Source organism: Larus michahellis, chromosome 7 (genome assembly GCF_964199755.1).
Source record: "Larus michahellis chromosome 7, bLarMic1.1, whole genome shotgun sequence".
Classification (NCBI taxonomy): Eukaryota; Metazoa; Chordata; class Aves; order Charadriiformes; family Laridae; genus Larus; species Larus michahellis.
In genome coordinates this window covers 38,082,477-38,103,177 of record NC_133902.1, presented here as the reverse complement: position 1 = coordinate 38,103,177, position 20,701 = coordinate 38,082,477, and the positions used below count along the sequence as shown (strand labels likewise).

The following is a 20,701-nucleotide window of genomic DNA, read 5'->3' as shown; positions in this document are numbered from 1 at the left end:
TTAATGTGAGGGTGGTGAAGCAGTAGAACAGGTTGCCCAGGGAAGCTGTCAATGCCCCATCCCTGGAAGTGCTCAAGGCCAGGCCGGATAAGGCTTTGAGTAGTTTGGTCTAGCGGGAGGTGACCCTGCCCATGGCAGGGAGTTTGGAACTAGATGATCTTCCTTCCAACCCAAACCATTCTATGATTCCATGCTAAGCAGAGGGTCCATGCCTAATCTGCAGAATCTTTCCAGGACTCAGATGAGGCTGCGAGGAGACACCTCTGCGTGCACCGTTTCACTTGCCCAGGAGGACGTGCTCTGCTGAGCCAATCCTGCACACAGTAAGCTTTTAAAAGCAAGGAGCCAATTACAGCCTATGCAAAATAATTAAACAGCAGACAATAAAAACACATTCATTAACATACATTAACTACCATTTATTGCTAAACTTGCAATGCACAGCCCAAAACAGCAGATAAGTCTCAAAGGAGCAAGACCAAATCCCCACAGCGCCATCCTCCATTGGGTGGCCTGCTTCCCAGTGTAGCAAGGGCCAGCTGCTCCTGAGGGGACAGGGAGCAAGTGCCGTGCCGTGCTGTGTCGTGCCGTGCCGTGCCGTGCCACGGTCCCAACCTGCAGTAGCATGCAAGGAGAGAACACACAGGACAGGGTCAACAGGACCTACAGGCAGTCCCAAGCTGAAATGGGACTGCTGGCCTTGGGGAGGGCAGGGGTCCCAGGTGGGACCGGTTGGGGTTGTTAAAGGCTATTAGTGCCCGTGGGCCCTGGCAGTGCATCCGAATGAGTTGCCAGTGAAGACCCTCTGCTGGTTTTCTCTGATCCACGCTATCTAATTGACCGACACACAGCAAAGAAAACAGAGCAAAGAGGGCAAAGAGCAAGGTCGGTTTTACATGGTAAATAAATTATTCATTAATTGTTTTCAGAGCACAGACAGCACACCATTAACTTCCAGCAGTGACAGTTATTACTTGGAAAAATCACTCACAGCACTCTTTGCATACTTGTCCAGTAAGCTTTACAGATTACTCCACCACCCTGGTTTACCAATTTGGTAGCAGCACTTCAAGGTACCTCAGTTAATTCGCGGACGCCTGTGGATAACACCAGCGTACAATTGTGTAACTAAAGATGGTCTCGCAGTACTGCTTTCTGCACAATCAGCCTCAGCCACGTCCATGTACCTGATCCAGAGGCAGGAGGCACGAACATGCGGGGAAGCTCCTGACCCCATGAGGAGCAGCGCTATGTGGTATGGTAAATGGGCCACAGTTTGGAAGTTTTTTCTACCAAGACGATGCACATCAGCTTCTTGCTGCCACACCTATCTCCTTAGCTACTGACAATAGTTCTTGGCAAACCAGACAAAACTTTGCCTACCAGGGACTATCTGTACCCAGTGCAATACCTTTTCTTCTGGATAACCATTCCAAACAAAATTTAGGTCCCTGGGCTATCTTCATCAGCTTCACTCACAAACTGCAGCAGGCAAAACCAACATAAAGATGTGCTCCGCTTTAAAAACAGGAGAAGGTGGGAAGACATTGAGAAAGTGCTACGAATTCATTGTGTTCATTTCTGTATTAAATACAACCAGGCTGCTGGGAGAATGAAATAGCATCACTTGCTTAAAACTCTGAGTGAGCCTTCCGAGGAGTCATAAATGAAAAGAAAAAAGAACAGGATAGCATGGGCTCAGATTAAAGCCTGCCCTCTGAAAATTAGTGGGAAAAGTAAAGAAGGAAAAAGTGTTTGATTTATGTTGCTGAAGAAAAAGACATGCCAATATCCAAGGAACAACCTCAGGATTTTATTGTTTGGTTTTTTTTTTTAAATCAAGTCTAAATCCTGATTATATGAGGGAAAGGTTGAGAAACAATGAAACAAATATACACAGTTCCAGGCTGCTTAAATCATCTTCCAATAGCTTTTTAAGAATAAAACCATGGGTAGCTTTGTAGATGTGAGCTTTGGGAAAGACTGAGAGCCAGAGCCCTCCTGGGGCAGAAAACATGGACTGCAGTTAGCTGGGAGTAGGCATCGCATGTCAACATTCAAACCCAACGAACACAGCAGCAGATTTCTTTCTGTTCTTCTCCACTTAGAACTATTTATCCAAATAGTGCATAAAGTCAGCTCACAAGTGGGGCAGACTGCTGGTCTTCAGGAAAATCCAGCGGCGGGATTTTGCCCTGCTATGCGGGTAACTTGCATTTGGATCTTTCATGCTCATCACAAGCGCATCTGTGAGGGAGTAAAGCCAAAAGCTGAAGGAGGAACACTTCGTCCTGGTGAAGTTTGGTGACTAAACCCTCATTGACGCATCCTGGATTAGTTTGCATTATCCTCCCCAGGAGGGCAGCAGCCCCCTTTGCAAGGAGGATTTCCTCAATTTGCACATGAAGGGGGCTCTCAGCCCTGGAGCTGGGTCACGCATCATGCACGGTGCAAGACAGGGACGCAGGCAGGAAGGATGCAGGAACAACCACAAAACCACGGGCGAAAGGCAAAGAACAAATTTAATCTTGATACCTCATGGATCGGGGAATCTCTGGAGCAACGCCCAGGCAGAGGCAGGCAAGCAGGTGAGGCAGGCACCGCGGAGCTAGAGAGAGCCCTTATTAGCAAGAGAGTGAGAGCGCTCAGACACCGTGTTCTTGCCAGTATCTCAAGGGTTGGAGCAGGCGTAGTTTTCCCACTGTGCTTTGATCTTCTTCAACGAGAGGGCAGGATTCTCAAGCGGCAGATAAGGTGTCCTTGAGTCCTTAGCAGACTTATGTTATCTAAGTGCAGGTGTTCTGCTTGCAAGCACATAAGACTGAACAACAATTAGTGTGATATACGTGTGTGTGTCGTGGTTTGGCCTCAGATGTCAACAAAGAACCACGTGCCGCTCTCTCCGGCTTTCCCAATACGGGAAGAATTGGAAGAAAAAGGCAAAACTCGTGGGTTGAGACAAAGGCAGTTTAACAGAACAGCAAAGGGAACAAGAAAACAATAACATGGATAGAGGGATATACAAACACGGTTACGGAACCGCTATTCACCGACCGGACCCAGGACACCCCAGCCCACCCGCAGGGGTGACTTCCCGCCCCCTGCTCCGGCAGCTCAGGGTGGGCATGGCTCACAGGGGATGGAATGCCTGTGTCCCTGCCAGAGCCCGGAGAGAATTAATCCTATCCCCGCCAGAACCAGGACAACGTGTTTCCCAGCACCCCAGGTGTGAGTCACTTGATTGTGTTTACAATCCTCCTCGCCGATTTTCCGTTACTTTCCCACACAAGGGCTCATATAATGCTGGTGTTAAGATTATCTCATGCCCAGGGGCTGCTGTGGGCTGCCAAGCCTGCAAGACACATTGGGATGGGTCATCTTGATTCTGTGAAGAGAGGGCAAAAAAAAGTGGATTGCTTGTGGCTGGTCTGAGCTTGGAAGATAAGAGGAAACAACTGAACTAGCAGAAACAGGTGAGCAGGCCACAGACGCATGGTACGTTTGTTCTGAACATTTGCAGTCTTTCTCCCACCCACTTCTTGTACCAACAATGTGCAGTCATACAGACATTAGACTGTTGATCAGACAGATTATTTAGGAACTGTTGAAATACAGGTTGACTTCAGCAACACTATGGTCCACTTGCAGAGGAGCACGTACTGTCAGTATGTAGGCCACCTGCAACAAGAAAAATGGCTTTATTGTGTCTGGTAACAGCCAAAAGTATATGCTCGCTGCAGCTGCAAAAGGACAGTGTAGATGTGTCAGATCTCCTAATTCATGGTGGAAGGCAGCTGAAGAAGAGGAAGAAGACAACTTAAAAGCCATGACAAGATCATCCTTTGCTGATTTCTGCAAACAGCTAATTGCATTGCTTCTGGAAGGAGAAAAGAGATCTTTACCAGTAAACCCATGTAAAAGTGAAAGGGGTAGAAATGTTTATCCCTTAAAATCCCATTAGGTAAATAATCTGTTCAGGAATTCAAATCCCATGCTAAAGAGGGCCACACAGATACCCCTGCCAGCAGGTTGCCCATGCATGAGGATGCAGCTGCGTCCATACTGTCCCGTTCACTAGGGTTTTGAAAGAGCCATTGCACACAAATAAAAGCTGCATTCTGACCAATGCAACAGTGAGTCCCCAGCCACCCCACCCTACCCTAGTAATGTGCATTTCTTTATCAGCCTCAGCATGTAAGAACGTTCTAGCACTGCTGCTTCCACGCCAGCTTTCTTGCTATCCCCTCCTGACATGCTCAGCAAGACCACTGTTCTCTCTTGGCTCAGATCCTTCCCCAAGACTCCTTCTGCCACTAGCATTCGCACAAGCAGACTAGTTCAAACCCTGGTCCTGGGTGTGATCTGCTCATGCCTAGGAAGCTGACCAGGCTCCGAGACAGCAGGGGAGGCACAGGCAGAGATAGCAGCGAAGCGAGCCCCTGGAGGAGCTGGCTGCTGACCTCTGCTAAGGGCTCAAGGGCTCTACAGACCCAGGGGCAGCGTAGGAAGAAGTCCATCCATTTCTGCGCTTGAAAAAACACCCCAGCTGCAAGCACAGGCTTATCGCAAATGCTCGGCTTTATTTCTGAGTACTCCCCTCCCTTTGTACCATTTTCCTTAGTGAGTGGTTGTGGGTTTTCTTCCCAGGAATTTCTGATTAGCAAATGTCTCAGTAGTGTTTTAAGAATATAAATCTTACTGGGAACCTTAGCCTGAATGTAAAACACATGCAGCCTTTATTTAGCAGGTGTCTGCCAGGTTCACAGAGAGACCCAAAACCCAGGAGAACAACCAGTGCAGAGCAGAGCCACGCAGCATTGCTGAGTGGTGGCACTGTGTGGTAGGGACACAGCCTGGTATCATCTGCAGACCTTGTCTGGTCCTCACGTTTATTCCGCAGTAAGCAAGGATTAATTGCTCAAGTTATAAGACTGAGTGTATCAAATCCTCACTTAACCCACCTCAATCCCACTGTTCTGTTAAAGACAGGACTGGCCTCAGTGAAGAACCACGAAGGCATGGGATTGTCTGGTCTACCCAGCTATCCCATCTGTGTAGGAAAGAAAGGCTAAAAGTTTACATCGTGGATGCCTATTTACTTACGTAGGCAGGGCAGGGAGCATGCTGCTGGTCCGGTGATGCATCATGGATGTGGACGGGAACCCCTCATGGTGCACTGCGAACGCTCCTGTGGGAGGGTAGTGGTGATGGTGGTGCACCACAGATGGCCTGGTCCTGTCTGCTTTCACAGCCAGGGGAGCAGCAAACTGTGGGTCCTTGTTGGAGAGAGACAAAGGGTAATTTGTGAAATATGCACCCTCATTGGAAGGGTCCCTAGCTGAGGGGCTGGGTTCCCAATTGACCACCCCGTGGTGGGTGTCCTTCAGCTAAAGGAAGTCCTTCAGCATGTATCTGGAGATGGGTTTTGCAGGCTCCAACACAGAAAGTGCAGCAAACACTCGGTGGTTTCAGATTTCACCTGATACTCAGAGGCACTCAGACCCCACTCCCCCCAATATATCCCACTGGTCCATGTCATGGAAACACACGGTGATAGGATAGCCTGGGGAGGCAGGTGTGCACCTGGGGGATACACACTCTTCCTCTGCCATCTTCCGTTAGACATGGGGTCTTCCACAGTAAGCTGCAGATGAGTCTGCTAGCTCTCCCAGCACCACCATCTGCCCCAGACGTCTCCTTCACAGCAAGAGGGAAAGAGTATTCAAAACAAGAAACTGCAAAGTTTAAGGAAAATAGAAAAGGACTTCTGTCCGAGGCAACACTCAGCACAGATCTAACAAAAGGAAGAGCCAGCACTGCCTGCCATTTCCACAGCAAGTCCACCCCAGGACCATGGCTGACGATGCCAGTGGGCCCCTCTGCGCCACAGGTGGCCTCCTGGGACTTGGTGCCCCGGAATGTGAGAGCTAGCAGCTGCCATCGGGGGCTTTCTGTCCAGGGCAGACATTTGGTCCCAACAGGTGCAAAAACGCATCGGCTCCCTCGAGGCCATGGGATGGACTATGGAGGAGAACTGCATTCCCTACCCCTCTGTTAAGCCCGGGGCTTGGGGCTTTTAAGCCATCTGTTGCTTTTGCAAATAGCATGTAGGAAACGTGCGAGTGAGCTGGGCAAGGACTGCAGAACTGTGGCAGTTACTTTCTCAGCACCCAACAAGAAAAAGAAAACAGATCTTTCTTACGGCACAGGGAAAAGACATAGCCTGAAAATAGAGGGGTAGGAAAAGTATAGGGGAAGTTTTTGCAGCGCTGGGATGTCCCCTCCTCCTCGAAGATCAACTGTCCTTGCTTCTTAGGTAATAAACGCTACAGATTAGAGACTAGAAATACATTTTTCCAAAGCACTTAAGAACACTAAGGAGCTATATCACCTTGTTAAAAATAGCTTAGGAATAGGGCATCTAAGGACATGTTCAAAATTACATACCTCTTGCCAGGCACTGGTAAGGCATTTTGGAAAAACACCTATAGGGATCTACACCCCAAAATATGTTTAAAACCTGTCCTTTCAGAGCTCAGTAGCCATTGATTTTTCCGTGAGACAGGAATGAGAGCAGTGGGGCTCCAAGTATAATCACAAAATCTGTGCTTCAGCTCTAGCCCATTCGAAACTGCCAGGTCAAATTTTACCAATTACAGGATTTGTAACATAAATATTGCCCTGCTGTTTACAGCAAGTGGACCTGCAGCAGCAGATGCCCAGCGTAGATCTCTTCCATGTACAGTCTGTTAGTGGTTCAACTGTAGGCCAGATAATTTTCAGAACTGGAGTGAATCCAGTTTGCACTTGTGGAGGAGACGTTCTTTCACCGGGTCCTGTCACAGTGCTTATCATGGCACAGGGGCAGGCTGTGCTCTGCTCAGTCATAGTCTCCTAGTGCAGTGGATTTGAAGGTGCGCACAGCTGTTCAACATCCCAGACTTTCTGCATGTTTTGTCCAGGCTCTGCACCTTCCCAAGGAAATCAGCCGTTGCCTTGTGTGAGCAACAATGCCCTTCAGACTCCAGTGCCGTTACCTGCTGTGCATGCTGAAGCAGGGGAGGGCTGGCTCCGGCGGGCTGCATGAACGACATCGGTGGGAGAGCCTTCAGCATCATGTTCTGCATGATGATCTGGTGCATCTGAGCATTCTGCATCAGCATCATCTCTACCATATCTGGGAAGAGGTCACCCCAAAGAAGAAAGTAAGGGCTTTATCAGCAACTGACAAGTAGCAGGGGCATCTTGGTAAGAAGTGCCCTCCAGTATGCAGACTGGTCATTGCAACCAAGACAAAGCAGCTGAAAGGGACATGTGAAGAATATTAGCCAGGCAGTGAAAAATTAATGTCTATGAATAAGACTGCTCGCACCAGCTCTTCTGTTTCTCCTCCCTTCTACAAGAAAGCTGCTGTTGAGCATCTTCTCTCTGTTAATTACCCCACAAGCCCACCCCTCTGGCTATGCCAACCGGAAGGCTGGAGAAGGACTGAGTGCTAGAGCTCTCTCACTTACTCCAGCATGGACCAGCTCCTTACAGTACTCTCCATTGCTTCAGCTCAAGATCATTGATTTCCGTGTGAGAAGTTTCCTCAACTTTATGTGATATTGCAGTGCCACCTGGAGAGTCCGCTGCATGTGCATCAAATCTACTTACCACGATCTCTGGGTCCTAATAACAGAGGACTCGTGCAGTGTAACTAATTCGCTTGAGGGGGGAAGGAAGGACAGAGAGGAGAGAAAAAAAGAAGAAAAAAAAAATCAAGGCAACTCTCCTTTTCTTTTTTAACTGGTCATACCAAAAGTAGTTTACATCTACCAACTTCAGAAAAGTCATGCATGAATTGGAACTATTTTGTTTATGAAAATAAACTCTGAAAAATTCGGACACTTAGATGAAGAAAGAGCTGAGAAATTTTGCCGTTTCATGACTGAAGATTTCTCTGTAGGATAAAGAAACCTTTGGCTGAAGGTTGAGCCAGAGAAGTCATCCCAGTTTTGGTCATGTGTTATTTCACAGTAGCGTCCACCTATGTTTAGAAATAAACTCTTTATATTGGCATGCACTATATTTGGAACAGCACTTTCAGCTGTTCTGTCTTGGTTCCAAACATGGGGCATAATAAAAGTCTGTATTGTTCTGAGGAGACTGAACAGCAGGTTAAGAGGGAACAGAAGAATAAAAACAGATTTTAGAAGCCTGTTTGATAATTTTGTAATCATCTGTGCGCATGAGTTTGACCTGGTTAAGATTACTCCGTGCCATGGGTTGGGCTGTTTTGCTTTCCCAAGCTTCCCCAGCAGCTTAACCTTGCTTTGCTGAGTTTGTTGTCCCTTTTTCTTTAGTTTTAGCACCAAGAGTTTGTCAGAAAGCCTCTCAGAAATGGTATCTAGTCCGCTTATGGAGTGCAACTCCCACAGCTCCAGCAGCAGCCGGGTAATGAAATAGCATGTCACTAACTAGCTTGCTCACCGTCCCGTGCCCCCTTCCGCTTGCCGTGGCACCTCGCCTGCCCTCTCCAGGCCTGGTGATGGGAGCTGGCTACTAGACAGAGGGTGCGTTACCTTCTTTAATGCTTCCGGAGCGAGGGGCTGCAAAAGGCTGGGCAGGGGGGATCTGTGCGATCAGGGGGGAAGGGTGAGGTAACTGCTGGATGATGGTGGCAGGCTGAGGTGGTGCCTGAAAAAAAAAAATGGAAAATGGAGAAGTCGGGGTTGGTTTTGGCCAGCTCTCTCATCTTTGGGAAGGGAGAACAGTGGGTATCATCTGCCTGGACTTCAGTAAGGCTTTGGACAGTGTCCCATGAGACCCTCATGGAGAAGATGTTGAGGTTGTGGGCTGTAGAGCAGACAGTGATGTGCATTGGAAACTGGCTGAACAGCTAGGCCAGAGCATAAGCAATCCTCCCACTCCTCTTGCTACCTCGTTCCTATGGTAAACCATTCACACTGTTAATTTTGTGCCTTATTTGTAAGACGATTTCCCTTAGATTTTGCCTAGGGCAGTAAGGGTCTGATACAACAGCAAGAGGCATATCTTCCTTTTCAGAGGGATGAGTGTTTCCATACAGCTCCCAAGCGGTTGTCTCGCACTGGCACAGCACTAGTGGTGTTTCCTAGGAGAGAGGATCCTTACCATCTGCTGGATAATCCTTGGTGACTCCACTTGGGGAGCTGGAAAAGGTATCTGGTAGACGTAGGGGGGGGCAGCTATGTGGTTACGACAGTGTTGTCCAGCTGGTGCAGGGGGCTGTGAAAGCTCTTCCAGAATGTGCTGCTCCTGCAAAATCAAGTATCTTCTGAAAGAAAACCTGGTCACAGAAAGGCAGACAGTATTGTTACACTCTCTGGACACCCTTCAGAGCCTGCAGCAGGGCGCAGCCTTGCTCACCAAAACCCAGCTGCAGAAACGTCCAGCACTGCTGTGTCTGACGGGCAGACCACAAGTGACTACTGCATGAAGGGAAGCACTCAACCAGTGCCCACAGAAATATAAAGAAAGTTTTTCTTCCCACATATCACAAAGCCACACAGTTTTCAGCACAAGCAAAAAGGAATGGAAAAAAAGTGAAGAACAAACTGCCAAAAGTCTGGGAAAATGTTTAATTAATGGTTGGTACTCTCCACAACTGAGGAATAAGTAACAGTTTCTATTGTCCCTATTTTGGTGGCATTAAAAATCCCTTCTTTGCATTTTGCCACTGCCCCGGAGAGCTTACGATACCGCAGTTCAGGACAAACAGAATCAACCCACCAACTAACTGAAGTGGGTGCAAGCTTCGTTAGCCGTAGTGAGGGAACACAAACTGCTCTCTGACCCCTCTCCCTGATTAGCTGGCCCAGCCTCTATACTCTGAGCCAGCAGAGGACTGAATACCGCCCGGTCAAAGAACTAAAGGACGGGAAAAAACTGAATCCACGTCGGCAGTGGATGTGCATATAACCTAGCCTTTTCTGTTGTTGCTGTCTACAGAGAGGGCTCTTACCCTAAGTTCATGCAGAAGATTGTTCCTTCGCCTTAGGGCACTTTGGAGCATATTGTCCCGTCTGTTCCCTGAGGGAAAAGTCCATTATCTTCTCAAAGAATCACAAAGACAGAGTTATTATAGCACCTACATTATGAGATTAATCATGGAAAATGTGTTATAAGATAGCTTGACTTCTCCATAAAAGGCTTTAGGCTACTTTTCTTGTCAAATCCAACGAATGGATTGACATTCCATTCCAGGCGCAGGAGCAGGCTGTCCCCATGTGCCAGAAGACAAGCCGTCGGGGAAAAAGGCCGGCCTGGCTAAACAGGGAGCTAGTGTTGCAACTTCGGGAAAAAAAAAAAGAGGATCTATGGCCTCTGGAAGGAAGGGCAGGCCACTCAAGACGACTACAAAGAGGTAGTTAAGCTATGTAGGGAAAAAATCAGGAGGGCCAAAGCCCAGCTGGAACTAAACCTGGCTTCTGTTGTCAAGGACAACAAAAAAAGCTTCTATAAATATATTAGCAATAGGAAGAGGACTAAGGATTATCTCTGTCCTCTAGTAGATGGGGCCGGCAACATAGTGACCAAGGACGAGGAAAAGGCTGAGGTACTTAATGAAGTCTTTGCCTCAGTCTTCAGCAGTAGGACCAGTTGTTCCCTGAGCACCCAGACCCCTGAGCTAGAAGACAGGGATGGGGAGCAGAATGAAGCCCCTGTAATCCAAAGGGAAACGGTGAGGGACCTGCTTCAGCACCTGGAGGTGCACAAATCTATGGGGCCGGATGGGATCCACCCAAGGGTATTGAAAGAGCTGGCGGAGGTGCTCGCCAGGCCACTTGGTATCATTTATGAGCAGTCCTGGACAACCGGGGAGGTCCCAGCTGACTGGAGGTTAGGAAATGTGACACCCATCCACAAGAAGGGCCGGAAGGAGGATCCGGGGAACTACAGGTCAGTCAGTCTGACCTCGGTGCCTGGGAAGGTCATGGAACAGATCCTCCTCAGTGCCATTACACGGCACATGCAGGAGAACAGGGTGATCAGGCCCAGTCAGCATGGGTTTGTGAAGGGCAGGTCATGCCTATCAAACCTAATATCCTTCTATGATAAGGTGACCCACTTAGTGGATGAGGGAAAAGCTGCGGATGTTATCTACTTGGATTTTTGCAAAGCTTTTGACACTGTTTCCCACAGCATTCTCCTGGAGAAACTGGCTGCTCATGGCCTGGACAGGTGTACTCTTCGCTGGGTAAAAAACTGGCTGGCTGGCCGTGCCCAGAGAGTGGTGGTAAATGGAGTTAAATCCAGTTGGTGTCAGGTCACAAGTGGTGTCCCCCAGGGTTTGGTGCTGGGGCCGGTTCTCTTTAATATCTTTATCAATGATCTGGATGAAGGGATCGAATGCACCCTCAGTAAGTTCGCAGATGACACTAAGCTGGGCGGGCGTGTTGATCTGCTTGAGGGTAGGTTGGCTCTGCAGAGGGATCTGGACAGGCTGGACCGATGGGCTGAGACCAATGGTATGAGGTTCAACAAGGCCAAGTGCCGGGTCCTGCACTTGGGTCACAACAACCCCATGCAGCGCTACAGGATTGGGGCAGAATGGCTTGAAAGCAGCCCGACAGAAAAGGACTTGGGAGTGTTGGTTGACAGCTGGCTGAATATGAGCCAGCAGTGTGCCCAGGTGGCCAAGAAGGCCAACAGCATCCTAGCCTGTATCGGGAATAGTGTGGTGAGCCGGACTAGGGAAGTGATCATCCCCCTGTACTCGGCACTGGTGAGGCCCCACCTCGAGTACTGCGTTCAGTTTTGGGCCCCTCGCTACAAGAGGGACATTGAGGTGTTGGAGCGTGTCCAGAGAAGGGCTACAAAGCTGGTGAGGGGTCTGGAGGACAAACCTTATGAAGAACGACTGAGGGAGCTGGGGTTGTTTAGCCTGGAGAAGAGGAGGCTGAGGGGAGACCTTATCACCCTCTACAACTACCTGAAAGGAGGTTGTGGAGAGATGGGGGCTGACCTCTTCTCCCTGGTGACAAGTGATAGGACAAGGGGAAACGGGTTCAAGTTACGTCAGGGGAGGTTTAGATTAGATATTAGGAGACATTTTTTCACTGAAAGGGTTATTAAACATTGGAATAGGCTGCCCAGGGAGGTGGTGGATTCACCATCTCTGGAGGTGTTTAAAAAAAGGGTAGATGGGGCACTGAGGGACATGGTTTAGAAGTGGCTCTTGTCAGGGTAGGCTAAAGGTTGGACTCGATGATCTTAAAGGTCCCTTCCAACCTCAACAATTCTATGATTCTATTCTATGATTCTATGAATGAACGGATAATGACTTTATGCCGCACGCAGACACAGCTGTTCCACACAGCCTCTACAAAGGCAATGCACCTTACCTGAAAATAAACTGTTCAGATTGCTCTCTAAAGCCCCCCTTAACCTCCTGGCTTAGAAACTCATTTCAGCCTGAAATTCTCTAGATATACTCTGTACATGCGAAGGATGTTTGTGTGAAGTGTAAAAAAAGTTTGTTGTGACGTATTGAAGAAATCTGCGTTTTGAACGTCAACTTTTCTGTTTCCTTTTTGTTCTGAATCAACTTCCTTTTCAGTTCTTCCTGCATACGGCTGATTTTGAACTCGCTTGAAAAGAAAATCAGAAAGAACATTTTCAGCTACGCTGGAGGCATGCCTGGCATCTGCTCTGAAAAGCATCACTTTGTATTTTGAAAGTGTAAGTTGTTAAAGGGATTTTTAATTTTTGGCCACAGCATTGAAAGTTTTGTGCATTATCTCAAAGAATAGGAGCCCAAAGTACAATCTAGAAATATTACTGATCTTATACTAGTACCCTTTAATCCATAGATAATATAATTATAAACACTGCATGTGCCACACAAAGAAATTAATGCCACTGCTTATAGCATGTGCAGCTGCCAGGAGAGTACTGTTGAAAGGAACACGCTACGTGTACATGAAACATCATAACAGTCTCTGAAAGGGTTTGATAAAGACACAAGTTATTTTAAATTCCCTTATTTATCAACTTCTAGCTTTTATAGAGAATTGTCTAAACTTTCAAAGTTTCATAAGCAGGCTGGGATTCCTGGCCTCTCTGCCCAAACCAAAGGGTTGTAATTGCACATGCATGATTTCCTGGTAAAACGGTTTCCCAGATCTTATCAACACAGTCCTCAAGACCAACTCTTTCAGCTAACAATTAGTTTCATAAGCTAAGTCACATATTTTCTCACTGGAAACCATATTCTGGTCTGCACAAGGCTGCATTGGTCAGCTTCAAAGGTGCAAAGCAGCATTAGTAGTGGAGTGTTCCTCCAGCGTGGATCCCTCAGAGACACACAGCTGTCCTAACAACTGCTTTACAGGATCACCAAAGCCAAACATACAGCTGGACTGCAACAAGGGCTCACTCCTAGGTAGAGGAGCTAGAACATACAGGATAACCAGTAGTTTGCTCCAGCTGAACCAGCATCCACAGCTGAGAGGTTGCAGAGGACCCCTGTGCAGGACGTCATTCTTATGTCAGTGCTCAGCTGGCTGATCAAAAAAACCACCAGTTGAATAAATTCAAAAGATAAAATGTAGACAGCTGCACAGCATAGCAAGCCCATTCTCCCTGCATCAAGGCCGCTAAGATTCAGTGTCTCAGTTAGGACCGAAACTAGTAAACAGACTGACATTACTGCACGAGCTACACCAGAACTCACATTTTTGCTACTCCCAATCCCCAGGGCTGCATACAGATTTAGATACACAGGCTGAGCTGGGGCAGCACTGACTCAAGTTCAGAGTCTCCTTCCTGCCCTGCCAAGACAGAACAAGTTCTGACTCCCAAATGCCCAACCACTGAGCACACAGAGGCCTCTTCCAGCTTTTAGGGAGGAGACATGATCATCTAGTGTGACCTGCTGAGGAACTCATGCCTGAGAACATCACTAAGCCCTTTCCAAATCACATCCATAATTAGAACAAATGCTTCTCTTTTACTTGCAGTTGGGAGAGGTGACTCCATCTTCCCTAGGTCCTCCTGTTCATTTTCTAGTCTCTGTTGGTAGAACCACAACAAGAACTGGTTATGAGTCAGGCAACAAAGTTCACAGCAATTTCCAACCCTACCTTACGGGCATAGGTTTGGGATGGAGGAGACAAACAATGCTTCTAAACTGCTAAATCACAGCTACAAGAAGTATTCATAGAAGTATGAAAAATCTAGTTATGGTAAAGGAATAGTCATGCTTCCAACTGGCCAGGCTATCCCAGACCTGGAAATTGATAGGACGGTGAATCGGGAGACTTAATACATCATTTATTTCATAGGGCAGAGAGCTGGATCATATGAAGAACTTGATGCCAGACACTCATAGGTGCACTAATAGACCTAAATGGCCTTGACAAGATTCACCCGGGGCTTCCATCCACACCCACCACTCATGTGCCCAGGAGCCCCTTTAATCTTGGCTCTAGGTCTTAATTTCCTACCTGAGCTATACTGGATGAGTGTTGGTCTGCAGTTGAACCACAGCCATGCCTGTGACTGGCCATAGATCCTATTAACCCTGATCCCAACCTGCAGTCACTTCCCAGGTTGGCCTTGGAACTGCCTCATCACCATGAGCTTGCCTGATAGATCTGGACTTTTGATTGACCTTGGCCACCATCTCTGGCTCTGGCCTGCTTGTCTTGCTTGAGGACTGGCCAGCCAGGCCTCTATCCTGCTGGCTGTGTTATTGTGCTCAACTTCTTGCTCCTTAGGGAGCAGCTAGCCCTTGTTCCTCCCTGATGCTCAGAAATTAGAGACCTTTTTGCTCATACAAAGGCTCTTTTCTTGGTTCTGTGTGGCTCCACAGTGGTGAAAACTTTGCCATCAAATGGGTGCTGCATTTAAGACAAAAGGCTCTGCCACGGAGACAGATTAGATGCCTCTTCCAGCATTCACATCTCCAGGCAAACTGGTTTTCCTTCTAGACAACTCTAAGTGACTTCTGGAGGACACTGAAGTAGAAGATCCACACTAGTGGATGTCAGATGTGCTGAGAGTGGAGGAACAGGGCTGAGTGGAGAACCCTAGGTGCATTAGTATATGAAGTCACAACAAGGAGCTGCTGGAACTCTGTGTGGCACCTCACACACTTCCAGTGAAGGTCTGCCCATGTTTTCACCTGGAAACATAGCTTAAATGACAGTAGACAAAAAAGAAGACATAAAATTGCCTTAAAACAATTCAAGTTCCTCTTTACCCAAAATTTACTCCTAAGCTTTGCCTGTCACAACTTAAACTTGTTTTGAGCTATCTGGTGATGTATCCCATAAGATCAGTCACTTTAACTCTATTTTTAATTTACTGTAGGTCCATGTAAAATTGCAAAATATTATTCTAAAAAGTGACAGTGACTGTAACACTACTGCACATCGCTCTGCCTCTGCTTGTGCAAAGGAAGAGGTTCTCCAGTTGGCTGCAGATCCTCCTTGTATCTCGATAGAAATGTAATTATTTAAAACACAATGATAATGCTTAAACATGCAAGAGCAAAAAGCAGAGCAAAGCTGACCATTTCACAGTTATTCCCTTACCTTTTCTAGAAGTTTGAGTTTCAGTCGTGTCAAGTGATCCGCCACTGAAGGATCCGTCATTATAGTAGTCTCCTGGAAGAGTAGGCAGGCAAAAACAGGTTAAAAAGCTAAGTGTAGGTTTTCAGTGGTCATTTTTTCCTTTCCACAATCCTCATAGAAGAATAATTCCATTAGAAAAAAAATTACAAGATTGTGAGCAACTGAGGAAAGAAGAGAAAAGCTTCAGTTTCACTCCCAGGTAAAAATGAGTACAGATGTTCACCACAAGGTTACAGATGCTGCTTTTTCTGGCATTTCTTTCAATGAATTTTTGTGCTACAGGTTGCGATGATCACAGAAGGGTAACTCAGGGTGAATATTTGTCTGTTCTTAGTGGTTGCTAGCCTTTTCCCTGGCGGTGGCACTAAACCTGGCTCTCTGCATTGTTAGTGTCTTCTACGTAGCTCAGAGTTTTGTGCCTGTAACCTGGTTGCTAAGTTTGTAGTGTCAATCCCCAATATAAACAATTTAATCTCTAGGTGTAGAAGCTTATGTACCTCTTGCAAAGCAAATGTTCAGCACATTATTGGACAAGAAAAAAAGAAATAAAAGCCAACGGTTCTTTAACAGAAGCCCAATCCTAGGGGTCATGTTATGATCTTGCTGATTGATACCCGATAGCAATATTTAACCCACTGTAAGGGGCCTGTACACGTTTGATGTAGCCCTTCGTATGAGTTTTCATTACCAGATAGTAAAAAAAACTCAAAAAAATTAAGGTGCATAGCTGGAACTCATCCCAGGATGAATAGAAAGGCTATGATACAACATCCTTTTGCTTACGATCTCCCAAGCAACCTGTGTAGGGTGTCTCCTCCCCCTCCCAGCAAAGCCCTACCAAGCATAAAAACAGGATAACATTTGTCAGTGACATCCATAAAATCAACACCAAGGCACGAGAAAGAAGCCAAGTATCATACTCAATATCACATTTTTAGCTTGGTTCTGCTCCTAGGAGAGCAAAATTACAACCCCATCCTTGGCCACAGCAAAGCTGCAGCTGAGCCACTGCTGGCAGCTGGAGCAGCTGATAGATGCTTGTAGGTAGCTGCGTGGGAGCGGCACAGATCACCTCCTCCAGCTGTGACCCACACACCACGTGTGTGAAATCTGTCCTTAAAAACGCGCAGGCTGGTAGTCACTGCAGAGGTTACAGAAACTGAGATGTACGGAGCCTCAAAATAGCTGTGCCATGTCAGAGCTGGGGCTCAGCTTTCTCTGGCAGGGCTCACTTGCACATTTTGTGAGTGACATGGCAGAACAGAAAACCCTCTCACCTGCCAGATTTCCTGAGAAACACCTCAGTGTATGTTTTTGTACTTTAAAACCCCAATAGATTTTTCTCCCGTTATCTCTAACATCTTTGATCCCTTCATCTTTTGGGTAGCTGCAACAACCTTATGACAAGGAGTTTCCTAGTTATCTTAAACTTAAGCATAAGCCTTACTTAACTTACTTAACTACACAAGTAAACTGCATAAGTATTGTTTACTTAAGTGTTGGGGGGGGGGGGGGGGAAGCTTACATTTAGACTGTTTTAAATCTAGATTCCTGAAAAGATTATTGGAAATCTTCTCCTTTGCTATGTAAAATTTATACAACTGTTCTCCATGCACTTTTTCCATACTGTTTGTGACTTATATTCCTGTATCATATTCCCATTCAGGTGTCTCTTTTCTAAGCAAGAGGATCTATCTATTTCATCCTCAAACAGCAGATTTTCCGTGTTCATTGATCTCATAACTCAGCTGGGAAGAGTGGACTGCTCTCGTACGCACCTCTTGTCCTCCGCTATCGGCCACTCTCAGAAGATGCTGCATCAGCTGCACCTTTTATCGCGCCATGGCTGTATGTCCCTTTGTACAGTCTCATGTTTATCCTAGTACCTTTCTACTTCATAAACCCTTTTGTGGTGGGGTAACTGGGGTTGTGGGCAGCATTCAGGCAGCAACGTAGCAAAGCAAGCTATGATGTTGGCATCTCCAGGCAACTACAACAGCACCGAGCCTGCTATTAGTCATTGCTGAGGCTGTAGTAGGCTTTGTTTTACTGCTGACAAATATTGAGCTGATGTTTTACCATCAACTGGTTTAATAAAGTGCTCCTAGAAGTTAAATTTCTAGAGCCTTCATTGCAGTATGAATAGAGGGTTACAAGAAAGGCTCACAAAAAGAACTAAGTATTCCATTAAACATACAGCACCGGCGTTTAGCAACTGAGTTGACTATAGAGGACAGGAAGAGAGAGAAACTTCTGCTTGATGTGACAGGTATCCTGGAGAAAATACAATACTAGGTAAAAAAAGCTTGCAAGCAAATCTGCTAAGGGATCTTTCTTTTCCTTATGGATACCCTGGTCATGGTGGGATCCCTACTTTAGGGGCATCTTACAACCTGCTAATTAATGACTTGCCCGAAATCTGCCAGCCAGACACAAGAGGATCTTGCAAAAAAGGATCTATATATAGAATACTGTGCCTAATTTTAGACACGGTGGCTTAAGAGGGAAAGGAAGTCCAGAAAAAAAAAGTTCTGAGGAAGACTTGGAAGAACCAACTTTCTTTAATTAGTAAGTAGATGGTGAGGACAGGACAGGCTAGAAATCTTTAAATAAACGAAAGAATACAATCAAGAGCAGGGTGGGGGGGTTTCTGTCTGAAAAGACTGGGCGAGAAGCACTTGACTTAGTGAGGGAGAGGAAAACCTGATTAAAAAAATGAAAAAAAATCTTAATTATATAGTGAGATAAATGATGGAGCAGCTGTCTAAGAAAAAACTTTCACAAAAGTTGTTTAAAAACAATATAGAAAAGCAGCTGTGGTGAACACTGGACTGTTAGATTTCTCCTCAGATATAAGAATGCGTTAAATAACCTGGTGAGGTCCATGCCGGTACTACATTTCTACAATATCTTTTATTGATTTTGATACTTTATGCCCTTAATTTTAATTACTATGATTTCTAAAACACAATATAAAAAGAAACAAAGAAACTGACACACCTTGAAATATCCAGACAGTAAACTTTCATGCTCTGGTTCCACAGGGAGAAGTCTTTATCACTTCAGTCTTAGAAGAGTGTTTTATTTTATTAAAAGAGAGTTAAAAGAAAAAAAAAAACAAAACCAACCCACACACATATAAAAATCACCAATGGAGAAGTACATACAATTTCCTTCCAATCAACTGTCTGCATCTGCTAATTGTAATGTTGCAAGTTAACAGCCTAGAGCTCTTGTTAGGCTGCTTGGCATTTACAAGCATTGTAAAAATGTCCTATCTGCATTTGAAACTAAACGTATGAATAAAACATATTCTACAATTAGAGTTATTTCATGCCACTGTCATATAACAATGTGCAATGTTGTTTTTTACTGTTATTTCCGAAAACAGTGATCCAAGTTTGAACCAAATTATACTTACAATAAAGTTCTTCTTACTTATGATAAAGTACACTATAGCAATCATATTCTGTACTTACGATTATTGTCTTCTCATACTACAATGGCAAACCCCTGGCCTCTACAAACACTGCTCATTTATTTGCAGATAGGTTACAGCAGCACCCAGAGTTCTCGGTAAGGTTTCATTACCAGCCTGATCTTGGTGCAGCATTATCAGTGCTACTGCTAATTTAGTGAAGGTATAAATGACCTCTAGTACTTTTATGGTTATAAAACCATAAAAGGTTTACGGGAGGATTGGCCCCAGCAGAAACAGAGGTGGTGGCCCTGCCACCCTGCCCAGTTGGATTCAGCTCCCCCACTGCAAAGCATCACTCACAGCACAGAACCCAAGTTCAGGTGCTGGCAGGACAATTTGGGTGGTACTCAAACAGGGTTGCTGGTACTGGCTGATTGCTAGCTAGCTGACACGCTGTCGGAGACAGGTCCCTTTCAAACATTTCCACTTGAGTCCATTTAATTAGATTAGCACTAGAAATCCTGACATTTTAACAGACAGGGGTATAAGAAAATACAATGCATGAGTTGGTTATTTTAAAAAAACAAAAACCACCACAACAAAAAAACAATAAACCAAAATCCATTAAACCCAAACAAACATGACTTATTTATTCTACATTTTTAGCTGGAGCAAGAAGTCAAAGCAGTAATTTATTTTAAACCAAATTTTTTTTGTGACATATCTGATGTAACAGAATTCCCATTATAAATGCCACAATATGTTATCTTTTTTCTTTAAGAAACTTTGTTCTGAGCTTACCATTTTCCTTTTGCTTCTCAGATTACACAAACTTTTACACTAGGAAATTTCATAATTCAGACTTTATCTCTTAGCATTGACTGGGGACAAACTCAGAATCCTGGCTATGGGGTCAGAGGACATGGCAGTACTACCAGGAAAAACAAATAAACAAAACTCTCAAAACAGCCAAGGGCTAACAGAGCAGGAGGTGACCAGAATTAGCATCAGGAGTCTGTCCTCACTGTCAGATCTAACATCCCAGTGTGGTTTGCTTGCTGAAATTTCCATTCTTCTTGGAAGAGCCAAACTGGTCTTGAAGAAAAGGAAAGCCAATGCATACTGTCCCCTGGCAACCTGTGCAGTAGTTTAAAACTTAACCTTTACCTTAGCTGTGGACACAGACAGGCATCCTGAAGCGTAGAGAAAGCCTTGCCAACCCTTCGTTGCTCCTAGCATCCTCAGCTTTCTCTTTGGAATATTGAGCATGCACTGCTCCAGTCTTTTTGTTGTCTATGCTGAAACACTTACATGAAGATAACGTGGGAGGCTTGCACAAAATGGTTTATTCCAAGAATGCGATCATGGATGGCGGTTGACATAGCGTGGGAAACCCAGACAGCATAGGCACAGCGCAGGGGAGCGGCAAGCTCCAGCTCATGACCTGGATATCGCAACATCCAAATTCGGGGCAAAAGCCCATACAGAGAAGAGCCAAGCTTAAGGACCAAATGCATAGAAAGGTCCAGGGATAGAAAAAGGGTTCATGAAAACGCTCGTATGTCCATGTTCTTAGAAAGAAAAAGCCAGCGTGTCACAAGAGTTTACCTCTGAACTGAGCCAAGTAACAAATTTGATTAAAGCATGTCTTTTCCAGCATGATTTAATGACATCAATA

General features: G+C 45.8%; 1 protein-coding gene across 4 annotated transcripts; it reads right to left on the bottom strand.

Moving 5' to 3' along the window:
• Positions 1–894: 894 nt before the first annotated feature.
• C7H21orf58 (chromosome 7 C21orf58 homolog) lies at positions 895–20,271 on the bottom strand. Of its 4 annotated transcripts, none has more exons than XM_074594399.1 (10): positions 19,082–19,369; positions 18,603–18,669; positions 15,564–15,635; positions 13,980–14,037; positions 9,986–10,053; positions 9,136–9,279; positions 8,565–8,679; positions 7,038–7,177; positions 5,104–5,276; positions 895–3,678 (listed from the first exon to the last, which is right to left on the bottom strand). In XM_074594399.1, exons 3-10 carry the CDS (start codon positions 15,621–15,623, stop codon positions 3,663–3,665), a joined length of 774 nt encoding a protein of 257 aa, XP_074450500.1. In that variant the 5' UTR covers positions 15,624–15,635; positions 18,603–18,669; positions 19,082–19,369; the 3' UTR covers positions 895–3,662. The 4 variants fall into 4 exon arrangements, with proteins under 4 accessions (XP_074450500.1, XP_074450496.1, XP_074450498.1 ...); XM_074594397.1 differs by having other exon boundaries at positions 3,178–3,385; positions 18,603–18,634; positions 19,082–19,213; XM_074594395.1 differs by lacking the exons at positions 18,603–18,669; positions 19,082–19,369 and adding an exon at positions 20,191–20,271.
• Positions 20,272–20,701: the final 430 nt, after the last annotated feature.